This window comes from Urocampus carinirostris, chromosome 9, assembly GCF_059441175.1.
Source record: "Urocampus carinirostris isolate Australia breed hairy pipefish chromosome 9, RoL_Ucar_1.0, whole genome shotgun sequence".
Classification (NCBI taxonomy): domain Eukaryota; kingdom Metazoa; phylum Chordata; class Actinopteri; order Syngnathiformes; family Syngnathidae; genus Urocampus; species Urocampus carinirostris.
The window spans coordinates 15097579-15111900 of record NC_142357.1 but is presented as its reverse complement, the minus strand read 5'-3'; the positions used below and the strand labels follow the sequence as shown (position 1 = coordinate 15111900).

The window sequence follows — 14322 nt, the reverse complement described above, 5'->3', positions numbered from 1 at the left end:
CAATTACAGTTCTCCCCAAAAAAGATACAAGTAATTTTAGTGACTTTTTCGCGTGTGACGTATGCTATGCTAAGGGTGGCATTTAACGCAGGGGGACAGTTTTTGGCACGACATGGCAAGGTTGATATTATTAACACAGGGCTTGAGCGCCCTCCTGTGGTTTAATGTTAAAATAACCTGTGAAATGATAAAACCCGGTAATAATGTGTGCGAATATCACATATAAGTTTCACCCGGTGTAAAAGTCCCAACCCCGGACAAACTATGAAAATAATGTAATTTATAGTCCCCAAAATCCATATTTGAAACGCTTAAAGTCCCACCGGACTGATTAAATGTTTCAAGACACTTAAGGACTTGGCTTGGCTCAAAGGTATTACTCGAGGAATGGGCTGACCGAGGCTGCTATCTTGACTTTAAGCGGGGAGATGGTGGCAGGGAGTAGCAAAATTTCATGTGCAGACACCACCTTTAACGTATCCCTTTGGCAATATTTTTCCGTTTTGTTTTATAATTGTTTTTTAAGTCATTATCTACCGTTGCAGGTGGCCCCTGATATAGAACGGAGTGTTATGTTTGCTACTTTTGATGAGAACCAAAGTTGGTATGTGGACGAAAACATTCCCAAACACCACAACTCTTCCGAAACCACAAATTCGGAACTATATAACTCCAACATCATCCACAGTGAGTTCACCGTACATTTTGACTCTTCTGAGTCAGGACAAAGATTCAAAAACTGTTTTACATCATCTCTATATTCCAGGTATAAACGGCATCTTGTTTAGTAGGCAGCATTTCTTTATGTGTGAGACCGACGTCGCCTTCTGGCACGTGGCCAACGTTGGCACCAGGAGCGACTTCCTGTCAGTTTACTTTACTGGAAATCTCTTTCAGTATAACGGTGTCTCTCGGTCTGTCGTCACCCTTTTTCCAATGGCTAGCACGACCATCGTCATGCAGATGGACATGCCAGGTAATCAATAAAATGTGACGTCCTGAGTCAATTGTCAAAGATAATGATCAAGGTGTTGGGCGCATTACTGAAAAAAAAAGAGTACCGGTCGTTACATTTTCTAGTGTTACCTCCCCAGGTTACTGACCCAGCGCGTTACTCTAAAAGTAAATATATAGTTGGAAATTACTGTGTACACTCACATTGAAGCCAACCTACTAAAGGTGTTTAAAATAGGCACAGAATGAAAGAAATAGAAGAACACCTGTACACCAACCTATTGAAGCAGTGAACCCATCATTTTTCTTGGCTTATGCAATCTTGAGAGCTTGTCACGTAATTTGGGTGGTCAAACAACTAATTAATTGATTAGCCAATAAAGATAAAGAGCCGAGTTTATTTCTTTGGATGTGAATATATAGAGTAGGGAGAATATCAGAATATCAAAAGGGAGACATTCTGCAATCTTGTACTTTGTGCTTGAGACGTATTTAGTTGTACTTTTATAAGTAGATATTAACATGCCCACCCTCTATTGACCTTAAGTGCTTTGTTACTCGCGGTTTGAGTATGTTGCTGTATGTTGCTTTGTAAGAGAAGGAAGAACCGTAAATATTTAGGAGACATTATAATCAATGTTTACTTAAAAAAAGTAACGAAATAACACACCATGTTGCAAATGACCATTGAGTTACAAAATTATATTAATAACGTGTTACAGTACTCGTCACTGAGAAAAGGGATAGCGTTCTAGGAATGCGTTACTTTGAAATGTGTGACTGCCAACACTGTCAAGAACCATTGGTTGATAACGTTCTCTTCTTCCTCTCACAAGGGGAGTGGGAGATTAGCGCCTATGATGCCAAACTCAAGCGTCAGGGATTGACGGTTCGTTACAGCGTTTGTACATGCAACCTCGGAGACAGGACAGTCGACCGAGACGAGGACATTGACGACGTCACCAACTGCATGGATATGCTGCCAAGGAGCAGGAGACCCCAGAATACGGCAATATGGGTGTGCAAAAACATCACTGCCAGTCACGATGACATTGACAGCGATACAGAGTGGACCGTGAAAGGAGACAAAATGTGTCATCGGAAAAGGGTGCCTATTGCGAGCGTGGATGCATTAGAAGAAGGAATCCCAACTGATATCTTGAAAGAGTTACAAAGAAACGAGGAGTGGTTCGCCAATTCGAACAAGACTGACCATGTAAGAAGTCGAAGGCCGGGAAGACAAGTCAAGGGAAACTGGACACATGATGACTATGGTTCTGCAGACGGCGGAGCTGAAGGCAATGACCCAAACTGGCAGTCAGGAGGGGAAACTAAAAAGAACGTAACAGATGTAGATATTGGGGTGAACCTGCTTGAAATCAATGTAACGAGAGAAGAGAGCAACGAGATTATTCCGGGCAAAAATGCAAACCTCATGAAGAGTCTTTTAACAGAGAGCATTTCATTGGAAATGGACAAAATCCTTAGAGAAAGCCACATTGAGAGTGTTTCTGAGGAACTCCCTGTTGTTTCGCTGCAAATGGACTCTGATTCTACGGCGACAAAAGACACAACAATCAACACGTCTTTGGATTATGACGACTACAGCCAAGTGGTGATGTAGCCTTACGATGAATGTGGTGTGTCCGCTTAATTACTTTAACACAAAATTGGTTGTCACAATTACAGGAGGAGAATAACACATCCAATTTGAAAGGCTTGGACAAAATTGACTTACGCTCTAGAAAAACAATTTATCGCCACTTTTACATTGCAGCAGAGGAGATCGGCTGGGACTATGGCTTCAAAAAAGCTTCTCATCCAATCCAATATGGGTAGGACGGAATGCTGTGTTTTAGGTTATGAATATGATTATGGGAACATTATTTTTCTTTTCGTAAAACCGCCAAAGGGACCATGTCTCTTTACCAGGTCAAACATTGGAAGTCGGGTTAAATAGACCAAGTCAACCACTAAAAAATCAATTTAAATTACTGGTAATTTCATTTTAGTTTAAATCAAATTCATACATTTTTTTAAAGTACGTTTTGTGCAAAACTACCAAATTAAGGGTTTGTTTTACAAGACGATTTAATACATTTTGTAGAGTAAAACCTTATGTATTTTAAGTTAATGTACAATTGTATTTTATTGTTGCTTTACACAACATGATGTTGGTGGTTTTAGCGCAAAATTGCCATATTGTTGTTTTCAACCAAGCAACCCATTTTTGGGTCACAGTGTGTTGCGTACATTTTTACCTCATAATTTATTAATGTATATGTAATAATTAAAGTAACTTATTCACTGCAAACCCAGTTTAAATACTTTTTTAGCATCAAGACCCATCAATGGCTGTGAATTATTGTAGTCTCATTCAACATTTAAAATTGTAACGTTGCTGTAAAATGAAAATGTTTCTGGATTAGTACAAGCAAATGAACTAATGTACCTTCTTTACTCCAGAGAGATGCCTCAAGGGATAATAAAGCTCCTGCCAGAGTACAAAAAGGTGGTGTATACGCTCTACATTGACAAACAATTTCGGAAACCTGCCAGCAGAGGAGAACTTGATAGGCACTTGGGAATCATGGGGCCGTTCATCAAAGTAAAAGTTAAAGAGTTCCTCACTGTAAGTGGAATATTTTACATTAAATTAAACAAACAGAAGCAGTAAATTTTGTTCACATCATCCGTTTTGTTCAAGGTCACATTCAAAAACAAAGCGTCGAGGCCATACTCGTTTCACCTTCAGGGAGTTTATGATCGTGCTGATGCCCTTTCAACTGATGCCCCAGGGGATCCTGTCCCACCCGGAGAAGCTCGCACATATAGCTGGAGAATCACAGAGAAACAAGGTCCCACCGACACTGAATTCGATTGCAAGGCTGGAGCGTATTATTCCACTGTCGACAAGGTATGCACTGATTATGAAATTGACAACATTCATAATCATAATTTGAATTTAAATATTTCAGAAGAAATATATGTATTTACTCACAGAATGCCATGATGTATTTATCAGAGCAACTCTCTGCAACAGTTGGAGAAATGATCTATGAAAGTGCCACCCACTGGGGCTGTTTTAGACATCTAAGATTACCCAATACTGTATTACCTTCTAAACTCTATTACTCACAGGTTCACTCATTTAGGGAAAGGGTAAATTGGTATGACAACCATAGCTGTCAATTACATCAAACGTGTAAAGAAGCCAAAGCATTGGTTCTCAAATGGACACTGATATTTTAAAACAAATTCTAAAAAGCATGCATACAAATCACAGCATTTTCTTTTAACCTACATAAATCTTTATCCCATTAATGATAATTTGGCTCATTTTAAAGTGTTGTGTTTATTACTATACATCATTTTAACATATTTTTCTTGAAACATGTTTTTGTAATACAAAAAACAATTGAACTGGTTGCCAGCCAGTCGCAGGGGACACAGAGACAAACAACTCACTCACTCATTCACACCTAATTTGGACCGGCCAATTAACTTGACATGCATGTTTTTAGAATGGGAGGAAACCAGAGTGCCCGGACGAAACCCACGCAAGCACGGGGAGAACATGCAAACACCCCACAGGAAGGTTCGATCTGGTGACCTCAGAACTGTGCCGCACACGCCCTAATGACTGCGCTTGTCAGAACCAGAACAGATACAGGACCCAATCTAGAGACGTTCTCACACAAGCTTTTTATTTTATGGGAAATGGGGAGTCATGCACGTTAGGAAGACAGTCTGGCATGGAAGGACGCCAGAGATCTACGAGATTGATAACAAATCAGGGTAACGAAAATAAACAGGAGAAACTAGACGGGAACCAAAACTGGAGAAACTAACCAACAAGACAAGAATAAACGGAAAACAAAACTGGAACCCGAAACAGTACAAAAGTAAACAGGAACAATATCGGACGGCAGATATCACAGGAAAACAGGACAGGACCCACATCCTGTGGGGCAGAAGTTCGTTGACAGGAAAACAGGACAGAACCTACGTCTTGTGGGGCAGAAGTTCGTTGACAGGAAAACAGGACAGAACCCATGCCTTGTGGGGCAGAAGTTCACTGACGGGCTGACCCTGAAGCAAGAGAACGCTGAGCTTTATATACACAGAAAGTCAATCTCCAAACGAACCGCAGCTGGCACAACACGGGTGGGGCCAATTGCATGGCAACCGTGACACACACGGGCAGGGCCAATGGGGCTGCATATATATCTATGTATATATATACTGGACTGTCTCAGAAAATTAGAATATTGTGATAAAGTTCTTTATTTTCTGTAATGCAATTAAAAAAACAAAAATGTCATACATTCTGGATTCATTACACATCAACTGAACTATGTCAAGCCTTTTATTATTTGAATATTGCTGAATTTGGCTTACAGCTTAAGAAAACTCAAAAATCCTATCTCAAAATATTAGAATATCATAGAAATGTATACAAGTAGGCTATTCAACTAATCACCTGAATCATCTAAATAAGTCGAAACACCTTGCAAGGGTTTCCTGAGCCTTAAAAACACTCAGCTTGGTTCAGTAAACTAAATCACAAGTATGGGGAAGACTGCTGTCCAGAGGACCATCATTGATGCCCTCCATCAGGAGGGTAAGACACAAAAAGGAAATTTCTCAAAGAGCAGGCTTTTTCACAAAGTGCAGTTTCAAAGCATATCCACAAAAAGTCTGTTGGAACGGAAAAATGTGGCCGGAAACGCAACACAACCAAGAGAGATAACCGCAGCCTTAACAAAATTGTGAAGAAGAGCCGCTTCCAGAATTTGGGGGAGCTTCAAAGACAGTGGGCTGAAGCTGGAGTCCAGGTATCAAAAGCCACAGTTCACAGACGTGTCCGGGAAATGGGCTACAATAGCCGTATTCCCATGGTCAAGCCACTTCTGAACTCAAGACAACGGAAGAAGCGTCTGACTTGGGCTATGGAGAAGAAGCACAGGACAGTTGCAGAGTGGTCCAAAGTCTTCTTTTCAGACGAAAGCAAGTTTTGCATTTCATTTGGAAGTCAAGGCGCCAGAGTCTGGAGAAAGGCTGGAGAGGAGCAAAATCCAAGTTGCTTGAAATCCAGTGTGAAGTTCCCACAGTCAGCAATGGCTTGGGGAGCCATGTCAGCTGCTGGTGTTGGTCCACTGTGTTTCATCAAGTCCAGAGTAAATGCAACTGTGTACCAAGAGATTTTAGAGCACTACATGCTTCCATCTGCTGAAAAGCTCTATGGAGATGAGGATTTCATTTTCCAGCATGATCTGGCACCTGCTCACAGTGCCAAAACCACCAGTCACTGGTGCACTGACCATGGCATCACTGTCCTTGATTGGCCTGCTAATTCCCCTGACCTGAACCCCATCGAGAATTTGTGGGGTATAGTTAAGAAGAAGATGAAAGACACCAGACCTACAAATGCAAATGAGCTGAAGGCCGCTATCGAAGCATCCTGGGCATCAATAACACCTCAGCAATGCTACAGGCTGATTGCCTCCATGCCACGCCGGATTGATGCAGTAATCCGTGCAAAAGGATTCCCAACCAAGTACTGAGTGCATCAATGGACATTTTCAGATGTTTGATTTAGTTTTGCTGTTATAAAATTATTTTTTTACTCTGTCTGAGGAAGTATTCTAATATTTTGAGATAGGATTTTTGAGTTTTCTTAAGCTGTAAGCCAAATTCAGCAATATTAATATAATAAAAGGCTTGAAATAGTTCAGTTGATGTGTAATGAATCCAGAATGTATGACATTTTTGTTTTTTTAATTGCATTACAGAAAATAAAAAATAAAGAACTTTATCACAATATTCTAATTTTCTGAGACAGTCCAGCATATATATATATATATATATATATATATATATATATATATATATATATATATATATATATATATATATATATATATATATATATATATATATATATATATATATATATATATATATATATGTGTGTGTGTGTGTGTGTATACATGAAAAGGGAGGTTTGAAAAACCTTACTGAAAGATTTATTTGTCTGATTTTCATACATTTTTGTGTTGCTGTGCCAGGAGAGGGACGTTCACTCGGGTCTAATCGGCCCCCTGCTTGTATGCAAGGCTGACACTTTGCTGCCAGTTGAAAACTCTGCTGTCAGACAAACCATTCAGGATTTCAGTCTCTTATTCCACACATTTGACGAGACCAAAAGCTGGTATCTGGAGGAGAATCTCAAGAAGTATTGTGCCCCCCCATGCAAGGTCATCAAAAATAAGTTTGCAAGTAGGGAATGTTTTGATATTGAGGTCCGAGTACCTCCTGTGAATGTTGATATACATTAATCAGAAAAATGTTTTATATTTTTTCTCCATAGCAATAAATGGCTATGAGGCGGGGACACTTCCCGGCCTTTTGGTTGCCCAGGGGCAGCGAGTCGCCTGGCACCTTTTGAATGTAGGAAGTGATGGAGAGTACCATGCTGTGCACTTCCATGGTTTACCTTTCACACTGCACACTGAAGAGGAACATCGCATGGGAGTTTTTAATCTCTTCCCAGGTAAGTACGCAACGATACTCAAAATGATAAGTTTAGTACAGTGGTTCTTGACCTGGATTGACCGAACTCTTGGGGTAAGGTGAGTCAGTCTCAGGGGTTCGGTGGAGCCACTGCAGCGGTGGTCAAGACACACGACTTATCATGTCCATATGCAATGACAAGTGGCCATCACTGGCTGCGGACCATAATGTGACATCGGTTAGCCAATAATAGCTGCTCGGAATTTAGCGCACTCAGGAGTGATCCAATGTGTGACAGTGATCTTATGTTATCTTTTTTTTAAAATCTTTTTTTTTTTTGGTGCGGAACGACGAATCAGTGGTTTGCGTGTCCGTGACCAGCTCTGAGGTCATGGGTTCAGATCCACCCAACGGCCTTCCTTTGTGGATTTTGCATGTTCCCCCCGTGCCTGCGTGGGTTTCATCCCACATTCCCAAAACATGCATCCGTAGGTTAATCGGTGACTCCAAATTGTCCCCAGCGTATGAATGGTTGTCTGTCTCTGCCTGCGACTGGCTGGCAACCAGTTCAGGGTGTCCCCTGCCTACTGCCCAAAGATACCTGGGATGGGCGCCAGTGCCCCCGTGACCCTACTAAGGATAAGCACATTTATAAAAGGATGTTTTTACTTTTGGTTTGAATTTAATTGATTCCTGGCCATTCAAAGTGGCTTCTATCAACCTTTTCATCACAACACCTCTGTTGATTTTTCTTAACTTTTAAATATTGATTATTCAAAATAATAAGAACAATAATAATAAACATTAAAAAAAATCATTTTAGAATCTCTTTTAAAATCTCATTTCCACCTAATTGAAATCTGTTGTAATAAATGATGCAAAGAAATTGTACAAAAAACAAATCAAATTTATTTGTAAAGCACTTTTCAGGCAAAAAAATGCCACTCAAATTGCTGTATAAAAACATTTAGCATACAACAAGAAGGTAAAATCCCCACCAAAAAAAAAAAATCCCCTACCCCTCCGTCCTTGACAACCCAAAACAACTCATAAACATACACACACGATGGGAAAATACAATAAAATCAAAATAAGTAGTGATAGATATAAAATATGGTGATGGCAAGGCACAGACTAGCCATGTGAGGAAAGGGACCTGAGGGAGGCTGATATTGATGGCAGCCGATGGCCCCGAGATTTTCAGCCTTTGAGTCACACCCTACCAGTGTGGTACCCCCAAACACTGAAATATAAAAATAGAAATTAAATATACAAACTACTGTCGAATAAAACATAAAAGTATGGAATAAATGTAAGGTATTATAATGTAAAAGATGAGAATTTAAACAGATCAAAACCAAACAGATCAATTAAAGGCCACTTTGAAAATGCGGGTCTTGAGCCTTCTGTCAAAAATATCAAGGGTCCCTGCAGACCTCCAGCAGACTGTTCCATACAAAAACCCACATCGTTTCAATGTGTTGACTATCATATAGTCACCCCTGAACCCCTACCTATAACTGCTATTTTAGGGGTCCATTTTTAGTGAGTGAATTGCCAGATGTGCCCAGTTCTGTACATCAAAACTCCCAGCAAAGTTTTACGTCTTCTAAATGTTGTAAGAGAAATAAAGAGTTTGTCATTGAATTTGGTCTTACTTCGTAATATCTTTTATCTGCTCAATTTAGGTGTATTTGGCACTGTGGAGATGATCCCCCTCAGACTCGGAACATGGCTGGTTGAGTGCACTGTCGGAGACTACCAACTGGCCGGAATGAGAGCTAAATTATTGGTCTATGATCCAGGTGGGAGTATCAATCCTCATTTGACTGTTAACGTCAAAAACAAAAACAAAAAACAACAAGTCTGGGAATCTCTGATTAATGTTGTATTCATTCACTTTCACATTGGAGGAAAATGTCGTCCAAAATTGGTTCGAATATTTACTGTAGGTATGATGCAGTGACAATCAAAATTGCTAAATTTACATTTTTGGGGGTCAGTGAATGCATGTGCATGATTATGATTTAGATTCAGACATACTTTTCAGATATATTGTCATTCTGGTACACATGTAGATAGAACGAAATGTTGATACATTCAGCCTGCACAATACACAAATTAAAAAATATATATGGATGTGCAATAGTAGCTAGATATTTTTAGCTGCATACTGTACAGTGGCGCAAAAGAAACATCTGGGATGGATGTGCGAAATAACAAGTCAGGTAAACATACCTACTGACAACACAGTACAGTGCATAGTACAATAGTGCGGTGAACAGATGTGCTATTACCAACTCGGGCAAACATTCAACTTTCTGTGTGGCAAGTGTCACAGTAGGAGGCATTTTAAAGGAGGCAATTGATGCTTTATGGCCCAGAAAGATCACATATCATCTCAAAGTCACCAAAAAAGCCTGAACTATACATTGGATGGATATATTAATAATTCAATTGTTGAAAAGTTTGATGAAATTCTCCAGATTCAGGCAAAAATTTACAGGTCACAATGTAAATGTGATAAACCCTGTCTGATCGTCATCACTATCTTAAACAACAATATAGAGGATCAGCGTTGTTCATGCAGTGCTGGGTAAAATATGTAATTTACCTTCATTTAATTAACCTAACTTGGGTAAAAATACACACCATCGCCCAGCTTCTCTGGATACTTCTTATTAGAGAGTGGGAAAGGTGAGATGGCACAACATTCATTTGGACAGGTAACTTAAAATTTGTTTTACCTGGTTATATCAGTATCAGAAATTATTTTCCCCCCATTTTATTAACACTCCACTTATTGAAACATGAATATTTTGTTTGTTTGTTTATTTGTACATGATTCAATTGTTTGTTTGTTTGTACATGATTCAAATTGAATCTTTTCTTCCGGCGCCGTCACGAATGGCAGCCACTCCAGCAGCTCCCGTGTTATTTTCGATTGTTCTCGATTGTTCTCAGCTCAGGGATGCTGCTGGAAATGTGAATTTCCCTTCGGGGATGAACAAAGTATCTATCTATCTATCTATCTATCTATCTATCTATCTATCTATCTATCTATCTATCTATCTATCTATCTATCTATCTATCTATCTATCTATCTATCTATCTATCTATCTATCTATCTATCTATCTATCTATCTATCTATCTATCTATCTATCTATCTATCTATCTATCTATCTATCTATCTATCTATCTATCTATCTATCTATCTATCTATCTATCTATCTATCTATCTATCTATCTATCTATCTATCTATCTATCTATCTATCTATCTATCTAGATTTGCATGTACTCCATGCATACCGTCTGACCTTTTTAAAGTTTAAAATGTACAAAAAAAACATACAAACTAACTAACAAAAAACAAAAACTGATGAACTGCAATGCATTTCTATGGACGAGGGAGCTCATAATGTCTCATTATATGGGTTCACTAGGTGTACTGTGATTGGCTCATTACGTTTGAGGGCAGAGCTTAGCCATAGGTCAAATGTGCAGTGAGTGGATAGGTACTATGGGAACTGCCTGTTGTGCAAAGAAAAACAGATGGGCAGTTTTGGCAGATAGGTTGGCTTGCTTAATTGATCGTTTAACTGTTTAATGCCCAGATGGACAAAGCTGTTTCAGTACCTGGTGATCCTGCACCGCATACTGTTGAACCTCTTACCAGACGCTAGAAGTATTACTGGGGTTTAAGGGCTCCCTAACGATTTTTTTTGGCAAGGTTTAGGCGGCACTTCGGGCCAATGTCCTGAATGGGAGGGAAAGAAGTCACGATGATTATCTTTGCTGTTCTCAACACCAAAGTCAGAGGCACTGCAGCCTCCACGCCAATAAAACCTAACCTAAAGTTAATATTCTCTTGCAGGATGTGCCTTACCGCTGGGAATGGAATCTGGAAACATTGATGATTCACAGATCACTGCTTCAGACCACATAGGTAAAAGGTTAAGATAATATTTATATTGCACAGAGTACATTGAGAAGAATTTTCTTCATTTGTAAGGTTGATCATATTTAATTTTTATTTTTGTGTTTGCGCAGGCAATTGGGGGCCCCAACTGGCGAGACTGCACCAGTCAGGAATCATCAATGCTTGGATTGGTACCGACAAATCCTCATGGATACAGGTTGAACATGCTGGCAACCGATTATATTACTTCTCATCTCATTAGCTGTACCGCTTATCCTTATTAGGGTCGCAGGGTGATATTACTTATTAATCAATTTAACATGCAGAAAAAAGCCCTTCATTGTATATGACTAATGTTTCATCAGGTGGACTTGCTGAAGCCGACCCTTCTGCACGGCATCGAGACGCAGGGAGTAAGCGCATGGTTGAGAGAGCACTACATCTCTCTTTTTGTCGTTGCTTACAGCATGGACCAGGAAACGTGGATCACCTACCAAGGGAATGACACCGGACGGCCAAAAGTACATTATAGTTTCACCCTTTTTGCTTTGATTCCATTTATGATTTAAGCCTAAATTCAGTAGTTCCTTGTTTTACGCAAGGGTTATGTCCGTATAGCAGAAGGCTTAACTTTTTTAGAGGTATTATGAAGTTAGAAACTCTATTATAAATTGAAACTGAAAATAAAACATTTACAGGCTTAAGTATTTATTTAATGAATGAATGTACTGCATAAACCATACTGTATTCATTCATTTATTTTAACTAATATCTACTATAGCCAATCAGAATGCAGAACACAATGCTCGATGCAATTTGTGAAGTAGTGAAACCGTGAAAACTAAACTGCATTATAGCAAACATTTACTGTACACACTGTTATATGTATTATTGCAAATTTACATTTTTTTTTACATTCTTTTTTTCAACATCCAATTTTTTTAACTGTGTAAAGTTGTAAAGTTCTATCTGGTTTGTTACTGTAATTAGTTTTACAGCATTATACTGTATTACTACCTGGAAAATATTGTATTGTAAATCAGTTAATACTGTTCTGTAAAATACTCATATTTTTTTCTGGCTAATAGTAGAATTTTAGATAACCTAATTAATCCAACAATTATGTTTGGTAGATTTGTGGATTACTCATAGAAATCTTTTCCTACAGTTTTTCACTGCAGATTTATACAGCAGGGTAATTTATATTGTGTTACCCTAATGTAGGGTGGGCAAACAACGGCTTTTACAGTTATTTATTTAAATAGGACAATATTTATTACTTTGCTTGAATCCCAATTGTTTTAAAACCAGTTTGATTAAAGTGGTTGTATACAGACAACATAAAAAATAGCATGTAACTATAAATGTCTGCATCTTTGTTTAATCATAAATGCATATCATCCCTGCTATTCTAAAAATAACTTATTTCCATTTTGTTAACCTTTTTTATTTTTGCCTGGATGGAATGTGCAAAAATTGCAAAAGATATTTCTTCTTAATAAGCCTACAACTTTTTCCCTCATGTATTGATATCAGATTTGAGACTATATTGATAGATACAAAAAAGAAAATGAGCAGTAGCTCAGGAGGTAGAGCGCTCGTCTTGGGATCAAGGGATCCCAGTTCGAATCCCGGCTCGTCCGTGTTACATGTCGAAGTGTCCTTGGGTAAGACACTGAACCCCTAATACCCCCAATAAGCAGGTTAGCGCCTTACATGGCTGCAAGGCCGCTATTGGGAAATGTGGAGCACATTGTAGAGCGCTTTGGGAAGTCATTGACTTGAAAAGCGCTATATAAAATGCAGATCATTTCATTTCATTTCAAATGCTTTTTCTTCCTGGCCCTTTGCCAAATTATTGAACTAAATGTGGCCCGTGACTCAAAAGGTTTGCGAAGCCCTGCCCCGATGCATTGCAGATTATATGCAAAATACAAGAAAATACTGTATTTTATGCAGAATTTTAAAAAATATTTCTCTGTATAACTACTTTTATTGAGAAATGTAACACATTTTAAACGTTTCTGTGACATATAAAGATGTTTCACGGGAACATGGACAACTCCAAAGTGAAGCATAACCAGTTTGTCCCTCCGTTCGTGGCCCGCTACATAAGGATTCACCCCGAAAGTTTCATGCTGAGGCCTGCACTGCGACTGGAGCTGCTGGGCTGCGACCTCAACAGTGAGCTTTAGTGTTTGTTTTGTTGTACTAACTGCATAACTGTATACTGTAACTCAGGATCAGGGAGGGGCATTACATCATTTGTATTTGCGGCTGTGTGCAGGTTGCTCAAATCCACTGGGCCTCAGGAGCGGACTGATCACAAACATAACAGCGTCCTCCACTCTAACATCAATGCTGCGCACCTGGAGCCCCAGCCTCGCCCGGCTCCATCAGCAGGGTGCGGCCAATGCTTGGAGACCCCAGGTGGAGTCATTTGCAATACAATGCACCTTGTTACTGATAGCCAGTATCTTGGTTTGCAATAACCTGTGCAGCCCTTTGAGACTCTTTGTGACTAAGGGGTATACCAATAAAATGACTTGAAATGACTTAACTTATTCAATTTGGGGCTGAAAATGAGGTCATGGGATCAAACCTTCCTGTGTGGAGTTTGCATGTTCTCCTTGTGCTTGTGTGGGTTTCCTCCGGGCATTCCGGTTTCTTCCTACATTCCAAAGACATGCATATCAGGTTTTTTGGATTGTCCAAATTGTCCTTGGGTGTGAAGATGAGAGCGATTGAGTTGTCTGTCTTTGTGAGCCCTGCGACTGACTAGCGAAAAGTTCAGGGTGTCACCTGCCTACTGCCCGAGGACTGCTGAGATGTGCCTAAGCACCCTTGCGACCATAAGAGAATGATGGATGTTAATGCTCGTTTCTAATGTTGTGTTTGTTGCAGCTACTGACCTGCAAAGGAATGCTAAAC

General features: G+C 39.4%; 1 protein-coding gene across 1 annotated transcript in view; it reads left to right on the top strand.

The window, feature by feature from the left end:
- Window positions 1-14322, top strand: part of f8 (coagulation factor VIII, procoagulant component) — a 40552-nt gene that overhangs the window by 19813 nt on the left and 6417 nt on the right. Inside the window, exons 12-25 of the mRNA XM_088344620.1 lie at window positions 546-687; window positions 767-976; window positions 1791-2569; window positions 2644-2789; window positions 3421-3586; window positions 3662-3871; window positions 7026-7236; window positions 7328-7510; window positions 9159-9275; window positions 11347-11418; window positions 11523-11608; window positions 11757-11912; window positions 13431-13575; window positions 13679-13821. Of these exons, the coding sequence (XP_088200746.1) occupies window positions 546-687; window positions 767-976; window positions 1791-2569; window positions 2644-2789; window positions 3421-3586; window positions 3662-3871; window positions 7026-7236; window positions 7328-7510; window positions 9159-9275; window positions 11347-11418; window positions 11523-11608; window positions 11757-11912; window positions 13431-13575; window positions 13679-13821 (2766 nt within the window). The remainder of the gene's footprint in view (window positions 1-545; window positions 688-766; window positions 977-1790; window positions 2570-2643; window positions 2790-3420; window positions 3587-3661; window positions 3872-7025; window positions 7237-7327; window positions 7511-9158; window positions 9276-11346; window positions 11419-11522; window positions 11609-11756; window positions 11913-13430; window positions 13576-13678; window positions 13822-14322) is intronic.